At 40.0% G+C, this 20,129-nt stretch overlaps 1 protein-coding gene across 2 annotated transcripts in view; it reads right to left on the reverse strand.

The window, feature by feature from the left end:
* The window catches only part of cwf19l2 (CWF19 like cell cycle control factor 2), a 121,859-nt gene that overhangs the window by 39,320 nt on the left and 62,410 nt on the right, over positions 1 to 20,129 (reverse strand). Inside the window, exon 9 of one of the 2 annotated variants that reach the window (XM_059646630.1) lies at positions 6,410 to 6,527. In XM_059646630.1, the coding sequence (XP_059502613.1) occupies positions 6,410 to 6,527 (118 nt within the window). Of the gene's footprint in view, positions 1 to 6,409; positions 6,531 to 20,129 lie in introns of both variants that reach the window. The other variant, XM_059646629.1, reaches the window with a different exon arrangement.

Genomic DNA, 20,129 nt, shown 5'->3' on the forward strand with positions numbered 1-20,129 from the left:
CCTCATAGGAGCACAAAGGCTGATGTTTCGGGCCTAGACCCTTCTTCAAAGAATCTGCCACCTGCCCCACTTCTTTGGCCACTCTCCTAACCTGTCTAAATCCTTCTGCAACCTTCCCACTTCCTCAACCTGTCCCTCTAACTATCTTTGTATCACCCACAAACCTACCCAGAATGCTCTCAGTTCCTTCACCTAGATCATTAATGCATTAATTGAAAAGTTGTGGGCCCTACAGTGACCACTGTGGAACACCACTAGTCAGGCTGCCACCCTGCAAATGACACTTTTACCCCATTCTCTGCTCTCCGCCAGACAACCAATGTTCTATCCATACTGGTACCTTGCCTCTAACACCATGGGCTCTCATTTTACTCAGAAGCCTCCTGCTTGGCAGGGTATCCAGCAAATTTAAAAACCAGAACAGACTCTTCTATTTTCCAACAGTTGCAGTGTGCTCAAGGCATCTGCATTTGCTACCTGGCCTCCTGGACATGTTCCAACTTGTAATTGTACGCACTCAGATTGAGAGCCCACCACCGGATTTAACCTGAAACTATGGCTGACACAGCCATGTCCTCTTTGAGCAGCTCTAGCAAGGGCTGTGTTCCATTACTATTATAAACTTACATCTGTAAAAGCATTGGTGAAACTTTCTCACAGGAAAGATGACCGCCAAATCTTCTCTATCTGGACGTATTTTTGCTCGGCAACAGCCAAAGTCTGGGAAGCATATGTTATTCGGTGTTCCTCCTGGCTGGGCCACCTGTGAGCCTACACTACCCCGATACCACACAGGAAAACATCGCATGTTAACACCACATCTTGCTTTGAATTGTAGCGTGCCAACATCTTAGTCGACAACAGCAGATTCTTCACTTCCCTAAAGGCTACATTTTGGCTACGAGACCATTTCCAAGGCTGACCCTTTCTCAACAGCAAATGTAAGGGTGTCAAGAGGGAGGCCATATTATGCATGAATTTTCCATAATAATCCACTAACCAAAGGGAAGACCTAAGCTCTGGTACAGACGTGGGAGCCAGGGCTCCTTCGACTGTCTTCACTTTCTCTTTCTATGGATGTAAACCAGTCTTATCGACTGTTTAGACCAAGTATATCATTTGGGGTGCCTGGAACAGACATTTTTCCTTTCTAAGGCATCACCTTTCTTGGTGAAACATTTAAGCATTAAGTCCAAGTTCCCTAAATGCTCTTTATTGGTCTTCCCTGTTCCGAGCACATCATCTTGATAAATGGCAACCTTGGGCAGACCTTGTAAAACATGCTCCATCATTCACTGGAAAAAGGCACAGACTGATAATACCCAAAAAGGTAGTCTCGCATATAGGTACAAACCCTTACAGGTGTTAATTATAGCATATTTCTGGAAATCCTCATTTAATTGGAATTGCACGTATGCATGGCTCATGTCCAGCTTTGTAACGGACTGCCACCACCCTGCCATTTTTGAGTACAAGTCCTCTATGTGAGGAACTGGACATTTATCCAGCTGTGAAAAGCAGTTTACTGTTCGTGTGAAATCCACACACAGGTGAACCGACCTGTCGCCTTCACATCAGTATGACTGGTGTGGCCCATTCCGCAAACTGTACTGGTTTGATGATTCCTTCACATTCTACCCTCCTGATTTCTGTCTCTACTTTTGCACAGAAGGCAAATGGCAGTAGGCAGGCCTTGCAGAATTGTGGAATTGCTTCCCGATCACATGCCAGGTGGCCATGACTCCTTTAATAGTCCCAAGGCCTTTCGGAAAAACATCCAAGTGTTCAACTGAGATTTTACTCAGATGGCCATTTTTTTTAAAATCAAAAAATGTTGATCCAATCACGTTGAATATTTCTTAATCAATTATGCTCCATCAAACTTAGGCCCGAGCCTTTTACTACAAACAGTGGTAAGTGAACCAGCTGCTTCTCGTAAAAGACTAGAACTGAAGTTGTACTCTTAATCTGTAGAGATTCCCCAGTATAGGTTCTCAGCCTAGCCAGTGTTACATAAACCTAACGGTTGGAGTCCAAAGCAAATTTTGGTAAAGACTGGTTCCACAATCACTGACACAGCCACACCGGTATCAACCTCCATAAGAAATGGGTGACCATTTACCCAGACATTTATTTTGATTGGTCCTGATTTGGATGTTGCTAAGTAATTTAACTGTTACAAACCAGCTATAGGTGGACTTTCCAGGATGTGCACTCTCCTACATACCAGCCTACAAGTTCTCTTACTCAAATCAGGCCTAGTGAGACTCTTCTACTGTCTCGAGTCCGCATATCAGCAGCAACTACAATGGCCTGTCAGCCTGGACCCTTGAGAAAATTTTAACCATTCAGTTGAGGCTTGGCTTTGTTTTGGGATTTTTCTGTGGGCTGATCTAGAGTCCTTTCATTCAGGATATGACCTGAGTGGTGTTCGCTCAGCTCAACTGGCCTGGCCAGGGTGTCCACTTCCATTAGAATATCCCATAACTCACAAGCTCCACTTGCTGCATTTTCTAAAAGCAGTTGTAGTGCATGTTTGAAGTCTGTTGGGGCTTTAGTTAGTAGGCACCTTGGCATGGTCATATCAATTCCACTCTCGTTGCTACTGAAATAAGTCCACAAAGGCCAGTATCCCATCAGCAAGTGACCGTTTATTCACATGTGCATAGTACAAAACACCGACCCAGATAGCTCAGAGTCGACAGCAAGCAAAACCTCTGGCACTCCTGTTTATATCCGTCAGCGAGAACTCCCTGATTGGGCTCGTTAACCTGGTTGAATCAGGGAACTCATATTCTATGAGATCAGCTGGCTGACCTTAATTCAATCACTACAGGTCGGGGAGTACAAAACTAGAGGGCATAGGTTTAAAGTGAGAAGAAAATTATTTAAAAGGAACCTGAAGAGCAACGGTTTTGCACAGAGGGTGATGCGTGCATGGAATGAGTGGCCAGAGGTAGAGGTGAGGACAATGACAACACTTAAGAGACAATTATCCTCATGAATAGGAGGATGAATTTGGAGGAATATGGGCCAAATGCAGGCAAATAGTACTAGGTCAGTTTAGGGTACCTGCTTGGCATGGACGAGATGGATTGAAGGGTCTGTTTCCATGTTATCTGACACAATGACTCTAATTTCTTACATGAAACATTACACAGCTAAAATTTTTTGCACCACTAGTGTTAATGCTATTAGACCACTTCATTCAGAATTCCCTGTAGAATGATTTATCTCTAAAGACAATTAAGATAAGTTCTGGACTTACTTTAGAAAAATACTTCAAACATATTTCTCAAAATTTTAGCCTAAAAAATGCTGGTGGAAAATAGTGGCCCTTGTCCCTTATATTGCATAAATTATTTTGATATGAAAAGATAAATTTGGATAATGCAACACCTGGAATGAACTATTAAAGATAAATAGTGAGCAGCCCATGTTATAATATCAATTTGTTTTCATTGCTACAGGTACAGATAAATCAAAAAGAGAGATTTGAGACGTAACGCTGATGCAAATTGAACAGGAGTTCAGGCTCAAGACCAACCACACTTAATAATTCATTCTGACAGACACTGCAAATTTATCCAGTATGAAACAAACAGCTGGCTCCTAGGCTGAGGTTCAAAGTTTTTGAGAGGATTTGTAGCCTGGGTGGTGGATGAGGTTGTAAACTTGCTCGCCAAGCCGGTGTGTTCAGTTGCAGACGTTTTGTCACCCTGCTAGGTAACATTGTCAGCACACCTCCGGTGAAGCGCTGTCTCGTTTGTTATTTATATGCCTTAGTTTGCTCTGTTATGTCTCTGATGTACGGTACGGTGACTACTGTGTCTGGCCGTGCAGTGTCTTCTTCTTGTAGTCATAACAGAGATGACCACAAGACTACTCAGACCCCTAGGTAACAGGGTAGCCCACAAACCAACAACCACTTTACAACAGCTACTGCCGAACGTAAAGGATCCCACACCGAGAAGCAAATAAAACTAATGTAATAGAAAAAATACCATGCAATGACTGTGAGAAACATTATACAGGTCAAAAGGGAAGAAAACTGACAATAAGGATACACGAACACCAACTAGCCACCAAGAGACACCACCAAATCTCACTGGTCTCAGTATACATGGACAATGAAGAACGCAAGTTTGACTGGGACAACACATCCAAAATAGCACAAGCCAAACACAGCCAGGGAATTCCTAGAGGCCTGGCCTTCCATCCAGAACTCCATCCACAAACACCTTGAACTGGACACGATCTACAAACCACTGAAAAACAGAACCAGAAGTGATGCTAGCCAACCCAGTAAACCAAGGCATTTAAAATAACAAGCAGGACAGACCTTAATGCTTTGTCGGAAGCTTACTTACGACGTTACCTAGCAGAGTGACGAAATGTCTGTAATCAAACACACCAGCTCGCCAAGCAAGTCTACCAACTGAGAGGTTCAGTCAATGAATATTCAACCAACTTATCAACAACAGAATAATGTTGGACATTGTAATAATAACAGACATTGCTATTACATTCCTGGATCTCACCACTGCTTTGGTCATTAAGACATATAAGAATCTAACAAGGCACAGTTGTGCAATTTATTTGGTAAGGACCTTCACAGTCCTCTAGACACTTAGATGCCTCTAAAATACTGCCTATACTGTCAATATTTCACCTGTATTGAGCTCTCTGAATTAACATCGATAGGAATTTGGCAGGGCACTCTCAATCTAAAAACCGTAATAGCAGCACATCAACAGTGGTATATATACAATATCCAAGTGACAAAGTATTTACAGACGGGCACAAGCAAACGTAGGTATGGATAATTCAAAAATGGAATGACTTTGATGAAGGGCACAGGCTGAATGGGCAAAATGGTGTCTGTTCACTCTATACCGTTTATGAATTTGTACACCCTGCCATATGCAATAGTCTATTACTAAATGTAGTCCAAGAAAATGCAACTTTTGCAAATATCCTTCTTTCAGAAAACCTTTGAAGGAATGATATTTCTATGTCATTTATCTTACCTGAATTTACCTTAGCTGTTAAGTCTATCAGTTACAGAGAGCAGAACTAGATTGTTTCCACATCAGCAGTTCACTACATAAAGAGGTGAGCAATTATTTTCATGGTTTGGTGTATGTTATAAGATAGCTTAGGGGGGGACATTGAACCATAGTACCTCTACAGTATGGAAACAGGCCAATCGGCCCAGCTAGTCCACACCGCCTCTCTCAAGAGAATTCCACCCAGACCCATTCCCCATCCCTATATTTCCCATGTCTAACTCACCTAACGTAAGCATTGCTGGGCTCTTCAGGCAATTTAGCACAGCCAATCCACCTACCCTGCAAATGTTTGGACTGCGGGATGAATCCAGAGCACCCAGAGGAAACCCACTCAGACACAGGGAGAATGTGCAACAGAGGCAGTTGTCCAAAGGTGGAATCAAACCCGGGTCACTGATGCTGTGAGGCAGCAGTGCTAACCACTGAGCCAACATGCTGCCCCCATCTCAGATAGATTTTCAACATTACAAAATACATGAAAATATCATAATCATACTGTTACATTATCACTCTTCCAGTTGTAACTGTGAAGAGATTTTAATGAGCAGCTAAATTGGATGTAAATTTTAATGAATAGAGATGAGCATTAATATGTTTATTCAAAAATATTTGTTTAAATTCCTAACATAATAGCAAAATATTGCATAATCCAATGCTTACTAAATTAGAAAATCATGTTGGAGCTTATTTGAGATCCTACAGCCTTGAAAAAATACAAAAGCTACTTGGCTATCACAGAGATTACCTTGAAGATTATCTGAATAAGATAGATATGGATATGGCCATGTTATAGAAACAAAATATATCAAACAGAAATTTTTAGTGCAGAGGGAAGTGAGAGCCAGATTAATGGTTCTGAACAAAACAAAGTACAATTATATATAGTAGCAGAACACATGTACTAATGATGTGGAGTGCAATGGGACTTGTTCAAAATTAATATTAAATATTTCAACCTCTATCAAAATAAAAATATTTCACAGAAACACAAAAACTAGGTTAACAGGTTAGTTACATGGATTTTAAAAACTACTACTGACTGAGTCAAAGTTGCTGACATAATTGTTTAAAAGTGTACTCAGCTTGAAAACTTGTATCAATAAATACATGTATGTGTTGGAATACACACGAAGAGAAGTATGTTAAAAATGCAAATAATAACTCTGTTAAGGATTTTCGAATGGAACTATCTAGATAAACTTGGTACCAAAACTAAATTTGACAACAGCTTCATCTGATTATCTCTTCAAAGTATTTTAATGTCATCACTCTGAAGACATCTACAATTCATGATCTTTGTTTGTCAATTTAGTGACATTAACTATTCTAATTCTTACCAGGTTTCCCATCAGTTCAGCTTTGATGATCTTTGCTCCAAGTTTATTCATCTCTTCCTCACTGAGGGGTTGTGGAGTTTCTTTTCTTGTAGTAAGAGCTCTGAATGGAATAGCAGCACTGCTTCGGGGAGAATAAGGTAAACTCCATAAAAAGGAAATGAGAGTAAGTTTTCAAAATCCACTATCAAAAATATGCAAAGTTTCATAGGATTTGCGTTCCTTTCATAATTTTGAGAAAGGAAAAAAATAACTTTGTTTATTAGTTATGCAATCTTGTACTTTAACTATAAAAATATCAAAATATTAAGTGCAGTCAAATAACATAAGAACTCTAAATAAAATGTTTACAGTGACTGCAACATTTAAATTCTATTTACAAAATAATGATGAAAAAGGTGATGTGCTTTGGTTTACCGTCATTTCATTCATTTAAAATTCATTTCTGGAAGCCAGCAGCTTTACTTGGCCAAAACAGCTGTAATTTTAATACTTCAAAGTCTTGTTTGTCAAAATTTCTTCAAGGTACATACTGGTTTAAAGAAAATCTGACTAAGTGTTACTAAATATGTTTACTTGTCAGTTAAGAATGAGTCTCAGAGGAAACAGCAAGCTTGTCGGTAAGACTGGAGAAAATAAACCTGAGGATTGAGTCAAAATCAGAGCAAAAACTGAATGCAGAAAACAGGGAAAGAAATTCAAAGCTGACATCACTGCCACATAGGGAACAAATTTGTGGGTAATAACTAAGTTTGGTTTGTTTTAACATTTTGCTCATTTTTCATCATTGAAATTAACTTGAAGGAAGTTTCCTTCTGTACAGATTTACTAATACTAATTTTCAGTGCCTTTAGTTAACATTCTACTATTTTAATATCCAAGGTCAGTTCCTTAAGACATCAGTTTCTCTGATTTGTTGAAATCAATGTTACGTATTTTAGTGGTCATGGTATCAGAAATTTCAAGCTAAGTGGATTGACCTTTACTGTAAACCAGCAGTGACCTGATGCATGCTCTTTTCTATGTGGGAGCTCAAGTTCAAGCTTCATGTTTTGGAGCCTGAGAAAGAGCTAATGTAATATCAGTGTATCCAGAAGTCTGAGAGTTTCCTCAAGCATACCTTCCAGAAGGTGGGAACATGACAGCCGCAGAAGGTGCATGAAGTCACCAAAGAGGTGATCACCAGTTAAAGGGATATAGGGAGTGCTGGAACTCCCTGAGCCAGCAGCACTTGTTAACCACATTTCAGTTTTGAATGCCAAAGAAGGTGATTATTCCTTGAGGGAACAAAAGCTCCAGCAAAATGGGAAATTTGACTTCAGGCACGGAAGGAGAGTAGAAATGCAGTGGCTACAGGGGATTTGATGGCTAGAAGAACGGACAGGCACTTCTGGAACTGCAAGGCAACTCTACAAATGTATATCACTGAGCAGGAGGAGTCATTGTTCATGCTGGAGTCAGCAGTACAGGTGGAAAAATTATTGAGGTCCTACACGTAGAATTTCAGGGACAAGGTAAAATATTAAAGATTAATGAGCCAATTATAAATTATAAATCAATTATAAATTAATAATGAGCCAAGACCTCAGAAAGCAGTAATCTCAAGATTAGTCCCAGTGACACATGCCAGAGAGTACAGAAACAGAAAGATAGTGCAGGAGAATGGTATCAGAAATAATGGGAACTGCAGATGCTGGAGAATTCCAAGATAATAAAATGTGAGGCTGGATGAACACAGCAGGCCAAGCAGCATCTCAGGAGCACAAAAGCTGACGTTTCGGGCCTAGACCCTCTCTGATGAAGGGTCTAGGCCCGAAACGTCAGCTTTTGTGCTCCTGAGATGCTGCTTGGTCTGCTGTGTTCATCCAGCCTCACATTTTATTATCTATAGTGCAGGAGAATGTATGGCTGAGAATTTGATCGAAGAGGAAGATTTCAGATTTTTGCGTCATCGGGCCTGGTTCTGTTGGATATTGTACTAGGTAATAAGATTGTGCCTGAACAAAGCCAAGACAAATATCCCCGCCGAAAGACTAAACAGAACTTCTGTGGAGGGTATAAACTAGTTTGGCAGGGGGAAGGAAACCACAAAATAACAGAAAAGAGATCAGAGGATAGAAGAGTACACTTGGTAATTAGAAATAATGACAGGAGCCAGATTGAGGAAAAACAAACAAAAGTGGCGAAACAGATATTAAGATTCTGTGCACATCAGTGTCTGTAGTCTGACTAATAAGGTTAGTGAACTAATTGGGATTATGATGTGGTGGTATTATCACAGATGAATGAAACAAGGCCAAGCACAGGAGCTTAAATACAGCTAATCAGGAAAATGAAGAACAATAGGGAGGGAAGAAAAAAGGAAGCATGGTAATATTAATTAGGAATGATATTCAAATTCTAAACGGAAAGTGTTTTGCACTGAATCTAAAACAAAAAGAGAAAAGGCTGGAGGAATTTAGCAGGAAGCTAGCAGCACCTGTGTAGAGAGAAGCAAAGTTAATGTTCTGAGTAAAATGCGACTCTCCCTACATGGTTTCCTTTTATTCACACAATGTGTTTGGTCTGAGTTAACAAACAAACAGAGGGGGAGCAATTGCATTGTTCTGAAGACTTTGCTTTGAACCATTACAAACATTGAGAAACAGACAGATGAGAACATTTCTTGCCAAATTTAATCAGCATTTAACAGAAAGGAATTGCAATAAAAGGACATTCAATCTTAATACAGACTGGTATAATCAGAGGATTAAGGAGGAGAATCTCTATTGTGTACAGATTAGATTACCTACAGTGTGGAAACAGGCCCTTCAGCCCAACAAGTCCACACCGCCCTTTGAAGCATCCCACCCAGACCCATCCCCCTGTAACCCACACACCCCTGAACACTACGGGCAATTTAGCATGGCCGATCTAACTAGCCTGCACATTTTTGGATTGTGGGAGGAATCCTGAGCACCGGAGGAAACCGATGCAAACACGGAGAGAATGTGCCTACTCCACACAGACAGGTACCCGAGGCTGGAATCGAACCCGGGTCCCTGGCGCTGTGAGGCTGCAATGCTAACCACTGAGCCACCGTGCCGCCCCAAGGATTTTCCTTATGAATATATGTTTCCAGTCTAGCGAAGAAAAATAGCAAAGGTGCATCTGGTTCTCAGAAATGTATCACTGTAGGAAGTCACCCAGATAAGTGACCAAAATATAACTCTCCTTAATTATGGCGAAGAAGCAGAAAATGTTGAAAGTAAATTGTTCTACCAGGGAACATCCAGTTTTGATGGGAATGCACAGGCAGATTTTAGGGTAAAGTGTTAACAGAGGAAAAAATCTCTGTTCAGGGAATAAATATTTCAAGACCAAATTGTGGTGCTAGAAACACATGAAGGAAGATGCAGTAGGTTAAAGGGACAGATCAATGCTATAGCGCAAGATAGTCATACAAGTAATGGTAACGATAATCAGAGCTGAGCATAACAGAACGGTGTTCCAAATTAAAAATGTACCAGCAGATAAGGCCACAGTTGGCAAAATAGTAAAAAGGAATAACTAATTACTGGATTTGCACAGCATTAATAACAAAACAGCTCAAAGAGAAATACTTGTGACTTGACAGCTGTGACAGTGGCATGTTTACGAATGGCCAAACTGGAACTTGAATATTCAAGGCAAAACCTGACATTTCATAAAGACAGGAAGCTCGGAAAAGATACTGATATAGATCTATTGAGGAAGTTTGAATGCCATAACTATAGGGAGTGTAACAGTGAAGGATGACCTTAATTCCAGGGATCAGTGTGCAGAATCAGCTTGAGTACAGTTGATAAATAAAAACAAATGTAAGAAATCGTTTATGGGAGTAGTGTGGAGGTCTCCCATTAGTTACTACATTGGAAAACTGTGTAAACAAGAAGAAATAAACAGCATCTTGTTAGAAAGCCACTGTGATAATCACAAGAAATTTTAAGCTACATACAGACTGAATGAAGCAAATTGACAAAGGTAACCTAGAAGATGAGTTTGTAGTGTTTGTTGAGACAATTTCATAGACCAGCATGTTCTACAGCCAACCAAAAAGCAGGCTACTCTAGACCTGGTACTGTATCACCACACAGTGAAGGGATCTGAGGCAGCATTGATCATAATATCACTGAATTTCACCATTAGTTTGAAGATGAGAGAGTGAGTTTAAGATCAGATTTTTAAACTTAAACAAAAGAAACTACAAGTCATGATGACAGAAGTGGTGAAAGTGAACTGTGAAATTAAGTTCACTGGGTGACAATAATGATGCAGCGGCAGACATTTAGGGAGACATTCCACAACACTCAAAGCTACAGTTCGGTGAGAAAGGCAAGGATGCCCCTGAAGGGAGTTTATAGAATGGATGCCGTTATGATCTGCCCTTGTGGAAGATACAAGAACTAGACGATAGAGAGAAGAAAAAAGGAATCTTCCTTTTGAGATGGAGATGAGGAGAATTTTTGTTCTTTTGAAAGGTTCTTTATAAGTAGCATTCACTTCCCCAGAGATCAGCAGAGGCAGGTCCGAGATTTTTTTCTAATGCTGCGTTAGACAGGTTCTTCACTGACAAAGAGTTCAAAGGTAATACATAGGAATGCAGAGCTGAGGTCAAAGTCAGATGAGTCATGATTTTATCAATATGAATCACCACATCCTCTGTCTAATTTGACTATATGCACAGAGATGCAAATTGGGAAGAAAAAAGCTAGAAAAAACACAGCTAAGATGTCCGGTATGGCAAAGGAAATAAGAGTTAAAACAGAAATTGACGCTCCAGGAGCAAGATTCAGTCAATGCCTGAAAGATTACTGGAAGAACTGGAGGGAATATCTTTTAAAGATTAAATACGGGAGCACTTGGAAAACAACGGCAGAAATCACAGAGTCAGAATGGATTTACAAAAGTGAAATCATGCTTCACAAATCAACTGGAATCTTGACTGGATCTAACTGTCGGATTGATAAAAGGCAGTCAGTGAATGTAGGTTACTTGGGCTTTCAGAAGGCCTTCCTACACAAGAGACTACCACATAAAATGAAAGCGCATGGGATTGGGGGTAGTGTACTGGCATGGACAGAGAACTAGTTTGTTGACAGGAAACAAAGAGTGGGAATAAATGGATCTTTATCTGATATCATCCAGAGACTACCGCAGGACTGCGGGGATCAGTGCTTGAACCCCGTCTATCCACAATACATTAATCGTTTAGTTGAGGCTACTGAAAGTAATATCTCAAAGTTTGAAGATGGCGCAAGGCTGGGTGGGACGGTAAGCTGTGAGGAGGATGCAGAGATGCTTCACAGTGATTTGGGCAAGTTGAGTGAGTGAGCAAATGCATGGCAAAAAGAAAAAAATAAGTATAATGTTGATAAATATGAGGTTATCCACTGTGGTAGTGAAAATAGAAAAGGTAGATTATCTGAATGGCAATAGATTTGGAAAAGGAAGAGACGCAACAAGACCTTGATGTCCTTGTTCACCAGTCGGAGAGTAAGCTTGCAAGTGCAGCATGTGGTGAAGATGACCAATGGTATGTTAGTCTTCATAGCAAGAAGATTTCAGTACAGGAGCAGGGAGGTCATGTGCAACTGTACAGAGCCTGGGGTGTGTTGAGCAGTTTTGGTCCCCTGTTGGTAGATGGATGTTCTGGCTATGGAGGGAGTACAATGAATGTTTATCAGACTGATTCTTGGGAATGGCAGGTCTGATGCATCAAAAAAAAGTCTGTATTAGTTAGGACTATATACACCAGAATTTACAAAAACGAGGTGCAATCTCGTAGAAACCTAGCTTGATGACTGGGTTGCAATGCAGAGCGATACCAACAGCATGGGTTCAATTCCTTCGCTGGCTGAGGTTACCTTGCGGGGCTCTCCTTCTCAGGATTTCCCCTCTCCAAGGCATGGTAACCCTCGGGTTAAGCATTAGTCATCCCTCTCTAATGAGGGAACAGCCCAATGATCTGGAAAGACTGTGGTGACTTTACCCTTTACCTTTGTAAATTCCTAACAGGGCTAGACCGGGTAAATGCAGGAAGGACGCTACCAGAGTCTGGGGAGTCCATAACCAGAGGTCAAACTGTAGGAATATGATGTAAATTATTTAGGATCAAGATGAGAAGTTTCTTCATCCTGAGAGTAGTGAGCCTGTGGAGTTCTCTGCCATAGAAAGCAGTTGACACCAAAAGTTTGTTTCTTTCAAGGAAGAGTTAGATGTAGTTCTTCCAGCTAAAGGAATCAAAGAGATGGGGAGGAACAGGGTACTAGATAGGATGATTAGGGGCGGCACAGTGGCTCAGTGGTTAGCACTGCAGCCTCACAGCACCAGGGACCCGGGTTCGATTCTAGTCTCGGGCGAGTCTGCATATTCTCCTGTGTCTGCATAGGTTTCCTCCGGGTGCTCCGGTTTCCTCTCACAATCCAAAGATTTGCAGGGTAGGTGGATTGGCTATGCTAAATTGCCCATAGTGCTCAGGGGTGTGTGGGTTATAGGGGGATGGGTCTGCGTGGGATGCTTCAAGGGGCGGTGTGGACTTGTTGGGCTGAAGGGCCTGTTTCCACACTGTAGAGAATCTAATCGGTCATGACCATATTAAGTGATGGAGCTAAACAGTCAATTCATCTTCCCTATTTTCTACATTTGTACTTTAAACTCAGATTAATCTTTTGTACTGTGAGTTTCACTCCAACAGACACTTGTACTTTGGAAGATAGCTCCTTTCAATTCAGGGTCCGGCTGCACTGGTTATAGCTCACTTCTCAACTGTGCAGCTAAATTTTAAATGCACCATTTTTTTTGTTCAGAGGATAGCTCTACCCTCAGCAATTATCTCTGTAGCAACCTCAGGCTTTCTTAATTTAAAAGTTTCTCAGCTAGATCAATAGTCCAAGTATTGTTTCTGTGATAGAATCAAACAAAATGAAAGTAAACGATGTCTGATTCACCATAAACTAAAACTAAAACATTATTATTTTAATCCTTAACATAACCCACTAAAGAGGAGACAGCTATAACAAGAGGGCATCATGACTCTCTTTTTCACTTTGGGGTTGGCCAATTTTTGCTTAAGCCAAAATTATCTTCAAATAATTTACTTGCGTAACTTTAAAACTGCATCCCCTGTCATTTAAGTTTGCCGCAAACTGCTGCACAGGACTGGAGAATGTCACAGCTGCATTGTGCAATGTCAGTCTAATCTTTACCTCCATTCCCTTATTCTTCAGGCTTAACTCTGTCCAGTTTTTATCACTCCAACTAATCTCTCAATCAGCTATGCCACTGCAACCTTAAACAGCCTTCCCTATCTTAAACTCCAACCAGATTTGTGTTTGCTTTTAATTTATTGGCTAGTTTAGTCTGCAGACATGTAAGTAGGATAATAGGTCAGCACAACGTTGTGGGCCAAAGGGCCTGTGCTGTTCTATGTCCTATGTTCCAAAACAGATATTGCATACCTCAGTGTAGAAACCGTCGAGATAGTCACAGAGACATGCAAAGTCAAAATCACAAACAGAGGGAAAGAACTCTTACGAAAGACTTTGGACAGATATTTGAATATGTTTGATAGAATTAACAAGTAAAAAAAAGAACTCCAGAGAACATCTCAGCGGACAAAATTTCAAGAGATGAAAGTATAGATCAAAGCTTTGGCCATAACATAAAGTGACACAAAGGCAGGTAATGTTCTGAAGATAAACATGGTTGATTTAAGGATGGTGTAAGAATGATTTAAAGATCAAGCAGAACAGAAAATTCCAGGTGGAAATCTGGAAAATAAGCAATTAAGGGGACAGGCCTAATTTTGAACAAGACGTCTGCTAATATTTACTGACAGATATCAATAAAAATGTGCACGTATAATGGGGCTTTAACATGGTAAACAAAAGAACTAGGAGCAGGAGAAGGCAATTCAGCTCCTTGAGCCTGCTCTGCCATTTGATATGATCATGGCTGATCTCATCTCGGCCTCAACTCCACTTTCTTGCCCACTGTCCACAACCCTTCAATCCGTTGCTTTGCAAAAAATCTATTTGCTGCTTAAATTGACTCAATCTCCCAGCACCCACCACACTCTGGTGTAGGGAATTCCACAGATTCACGACCCTTTGAGAGAAGTGATTTCTCCTTATCTCTGCTTTAAATCTACTACCCTTTATCCTAAAACTGTGAACTTCACATTCTAGATTGCTCCACATGAGGAAACATCCTTTCTACAACTACACTGTCATTCTCTATTAGCATCTTGTATATCCCAGTCAGATATCCTCTCAGTCTTCTACACTCCAAAGACTATAGGTTTTAACTGCTCACTCTCTTCATACGATAAGCCCCTCATCTGAGAGGTCAAATCAAGTGAACCACCTCTGAAATACCTCCAATGCCACTGGTGCCCTTGAGGAAGGATGTAAAGTTACACACTATACTTTACATGTGGTCTCACTAATGCCTTGTATAGTTGCAGATGCACTTCACTACCTTTATATTCTAATCCTTTACCAATAAGTGCCAAAGTTCCATTTACCTTTCTTATTACTTGCTGTAACTACATACTATTCTCTACAATTCATGCATGAGGACACTCCGATCCCTCTGCATCAAAGCAGTCTGAAGTTTCTCTCCATTTAGATAATAAATTGCCTTTCTACTCCTTTTACCAAAATGGATTACCTCATGTTTATCCACATTAAACTTCATATGCTAAAGTTGGCACATTCACCTAATCACTCCATTTGTAAACTTTTCATTTCTACATTGCAACTTACATTCCCACCTATTTCAACGTCATCTGTAAATCTGGCTAAATCGTTCTATCCCTGAATCCAAGTCATTAATACTGGTTGCAAATAATTGGGGTGCGAGACCAAATCCTATGGCATCCCACTAGTTACATTTTGCTAACCAGAAAAATACCTACATATCACAGCTTATCTCAAGTTGGTCACAAAAATGTCAACAACATAATAGGTCAGGTGACCAAGAGGTTGAGCCAATTGTCAATGTAGGTCAGTGAACAGTGTAGATTCAAATTAGAAGTCACACGTGATAGGTTATAGTAGAACATAAGAACAGAAGAACTAGGAGCAGTCCAACGGGTTTACTTGAAATCACAAGTTTTCGAAGCGCTGTTCCTTCATCAGGTGAAGAAACAGCACTCTGAAAGCTTTAGATTTCAAACAAACCTGTTTAACTACAACCTGCTGTTGAGACTTTGGATTTTGTCCATCCCAGTCCAACACTGGCACCTCCACATCGCGATTCAAGCTAGGATATGCACAGCAGAGTTTCAGATGAGTTCACATTTTCCATTGAGAAGAATAATGGAATGGATGAGTGTAGAATAACAAAGTCATGGATAAAGGCTTCAGCAGTACATAAGCTGAGGCACAAATGGGCAGTTATTAGGTCACAAGCAAATTGTAATCTCTTGACTTCTACATGTAACAAAGTTGCTTGTCGCACACTAAAGCTTTACACAGGTAACCTATTTAGGTGGCCACATACACTAGCAAATAAGTTGCTCAAATAAAACTATGTAGTCAAGAGATTTTTTTTCCTAACAAACCTGTAAAAATATCTTCAAAATTATAAGCATGCCTTTGTCCATTATATTTTCAATGAAATTCTTATGCTTTAATTAAGTGTCTTAGACTTCAGCTTTCACAAGTAACATGGGAACTGCAAATTGTCTTGTACATTTGGGACTTAACTTTATTCATTACCAACAATTTCACCATAGGTGATCTGGGACACAATCTCAAATTCCATTATTCCTGTTGCTATCATTAATAGACAGGCTGGGCAACGTAACAGCAAATAATAATAAAACAGCAATATTCAAAAGCTGAGAAATTGCACTGAACCCAATGTCATAACCAACTTGTTTTATAAGGTAAATCCCTCAGGTTATGAATTTAATTACTATTGATACTGATGCCATTAATTTATGAATGACAGGTTGGTACATGAAGATTTATTTCCCCATTATAATTACAATAGTCACTTTGAATAGCGAATTTGTCAGTGCAACACAACAAGGTCAAAAACTACTGAAAGCTAGTGGAAACAACATGTTACACAAGGTGTAAACTACAATAAAAAATAGATGCTCTTTTTCATAGCAACATCACGTAAGTGGAGATTTGTAAAGTAAAAGAACACACAACATTCAGGCATATTTTAGACAGCTACCCTTTATCAGTACATTGATAAGTAAGACTCAGAATAAAACACTATATAATGTTTTTGATGGCAGACTGGTGACTGCAGCAATGTGCAACGCAGATCGACACATCGTGCATAGCAATAGCACCGAAAATGGAAGTGAGGATGGTTACACCAATGATACATGAATTATGCAGCAGTGGAAAAACCATTAGGGCTTAATTCTAAAAACAATAAATATATAAACATAAATAGTTATAAAATGTAACCAATCAATAAATATTTAAAATTATTATTATGATATAACAATCATTATATTTTATTTAAAACTAACATAATTTGAATGGTCGAAAATTCAATATATTTTTCAAAGCAATTGCATGCGTCAAATTTTTTGTTTTATTTATATGCAAATCAGCTATCAGGCCTTGTTAAGAGTCTTGGCAGAACCCAAAATGAAAAGAGATTAAACAGTGCACTGCATTCACAAGATAAGCATTCCTTTTCAAAAGAAATATGTTTAATTGCCACTGTAAATTAAATTAAATTAATTCACAGATCCTTCAACAATAATTTTTTATAGTCTGTGATCAATGTCAATAACACTACCTGAGTATGGTATAAATATACCCGTTAGTGAATATATGCTAAAGATTAACAATGGTTTTAATAGAAAGGGTTTCTTAGTTTGGTGGCCTAAAATTCTATGTTTAGAAAAAGTACTTTGAACTTCCTGCAATAAGATATTGGATATTATTGAAGGATATGTTATACTTATAGTTGATTTGTCGACACCTTTCTTAAAATAACTAAAGCTCATCTAAGCTCACATACTTGTCCCTTGGAACTTTGTACAGAATCAAACAGAATTTGCAACAAGCTAATCAATGGCTTACTGCAGTCTGTTAATCGGTATCCCCCAAACAGTTGTTCTAATTCCATATGCTTTCCCTATATCTAAATTCCACTATGTCCCACAACAAAAACAGTGATTGCTGAGTAAAGTGAGCAGGTCTGGCAGCATCTTTTCATAGGATCCCTACAGTGTGGAAACAGGGCCTTTGGCCCAAAGAGTCCAAGCCGACCCATCCCGCTATATCCCACCTAATCTACACATCCCTGGACGCTACTGGCAATTTAGCATGGCCAATCCACCCAACCTGCACATCTTTCGACTGTAGGAGAAAACCAGAGCACCTGGAGGAAACCCATGCAGACACGGGGAGGATGTGCAAACTCCACAGTCACCTGAGGGTGGAATTGAACCTGTGTCCATGGCACTGTGAGGCAGCAGTGCTAATCACTCAGTCACTGGAAAGAAAGCAGAGTTAATGTTTTGGGTCCAGTGATTCTTCTTTAAAAGCATTCTGTTCTGTTACCAGATTTGCTGAGTTTTTTTTCCTGCTATGCTCTATCTTTCTGAAGTCCTGGAATGCACTACTGCTGCCTAACTTTAAGCCCTTTAAGTCTCTAACTCTCAAGTTTCTCCAGACTGCATTAAGTGTCGACGATAATACAATGACAACTGATGTTATATATCCCAAGTTCAGCTTCAAATCCCAGAGTCAAACTGACACCAAGGCAGTGTCACGGAAACACTCAGCGCAGAAACAGAGCCTTAATCTAACTTGTTTATGACGACCAAGTTTCCCAAATTAAACTAGTCCTATTAGCCTGTGTTTGGTCCATATCCCTCTAAACCTTTCCCATTAATGCACCTGTCACATGTCTTTTAAGTGTTACAACTGTACCTATATCTACCACTTCCACTGACAGTTCATTCCACATATGAACTACCCTCTGTGTGAAAACACTGCCACTCAGGTCCCTTTTAAATCTTTCCTCTTTCATGATAAACCTATGCCCTCTAGCCTTGAATTCCCCAACCCTGTAGGGAAAAAGACCTTTGCTATTCACCTAATCTATGTCCCTCATTATTTTATAAACCTGGATAAGGTCACTTCTCAACCTCCTACGGAAAAAGGACCCAGCATATCTTTGTGACTCAAACCCTCCAGTCCCTGTAACATCCTCTTAAATCTTTTCTGAACCTTCTTCAATTTAATAATATCCATCCTACAGCAGGGTGACTAGAACTGTACATAGTACTTCAAAAGTGACCTCACCAACATCCTGTACAATCTCAACATGACATCTCAACTCCTATATTCAATGGTCTGAGCAATGAAGGCAAGGATGTCAAACACCTTTTTCACCTCCCTATCAACATGTGACACAACTCTCAAGTAACTATGTACCTGAACACTGTGATGATGCTGTCACTTTAAAAAGGTTGTTCTGTCCTGGAATTTTTTGAAGAGAGGTTGTGAAGACAAAAGTGTCAAAGTGGCTCTGTAATCCTTTGTAATCTTAGATAACATCTTCACTGTCAACTATACCACAAATTTTGGTGTCATCTGAAAACTTACTAATAATGCTTCCTAAATTCTCATCAAAATCGTTTATATCAATGACAAACAACAGTGGACCCAGTACAGATTCTTGCGGCATACCACTGGTCACATACCTCCAGTCCAAAAAATAACCTCCACCACCACTCTTTGTCTTCTACTATCACGCTGATTTTGTATCCAATTGGCAAGCACTTCCTGAATCCCATGTGATCTAACTTTACGAGCCAGTTTACCATGCAGAACTTTGTCAAACACTTTACTAAAGTCCACTCAGACATCATCAACTGCTCTGCCCTCATCTGTCTTGTTGGTCACATCCTCAAAATGACTCAATCAAGTTAGAGGCATGATTTCTCACACGCAAAGCCTTGCAGACTATCCGTAATCAGACCTTGCCTCTCAAAATGCATGTAACTCTGTCTCTCAGACTCCCCTCCAACAATTTACCCACCACTTACGTCAGACTTACAAGTCTACAGTTCTCAGGCTTCTCCTTGTACCCTTTCTTAAATAAAGCCATAACATTAGCCACCTGCCACTCCTCTAGCACGTCACCTGTGGCTGTAGATGACACAAATATCTCTGATAGGTGCCCTGCAATTTCTTCCCTAGCTTCCCACAATGTCCTGGAATACACCTGATCAGATCCTGGCGATTTATCTACTCATATGCTTTTTAAGCTCTCAAGCATGTCCTCTTCTGACAAGTGGCCTGTTTTCAAGATATCAATATTAATTTTCCTGAGTTCACAAGCTATCATGTTTTCCTTCACAGTAAATACTGATGAGAAATATTTGTTTAGCATCTCTCCCATCTCCTGTGGTTCCACACGTATATGACCTTGTTGATCTTTAAGGAGCCCTATTCTATCCCCGATTGGTCTTTTGATCTTCAGGCACTTGTCGAATCTCTTTCAGTTATCCTCAGCCTTTGCAGATAGGGTCATCTCATGTCAGAGATAACGGGAACTGCAGATGCTGGAGAATCCGAGATAACAAAAAGTGTGAAGCTGGATGAACACAGCAGGCCTAGCAGCATCTTAGGAGCACAAAAGCTGACGTTTCAGGCCTAGACCCTCCATCAGAGAGGGGGATGGGGAGAGGGTTCTGAAATAAATAGGGAGA

This window comes from Stegostoma tigrinum, chromosome 6 (assembly GCF_030684315.1).
Source record: "Stegostoma tigrinum isolate sSteTig4 chromosome 6, sSteTig4.hap1, whole genome shotgun sequence".
In the NCBI taxonomy this organism is placed as follows: domain Eukaryota; kingdom Metazoa; phylum Chordata; class Chondrichthyes; order Orectolobiformes; family Stegostomatidae; genus Stegostoma; species Stegostoma tigrinum.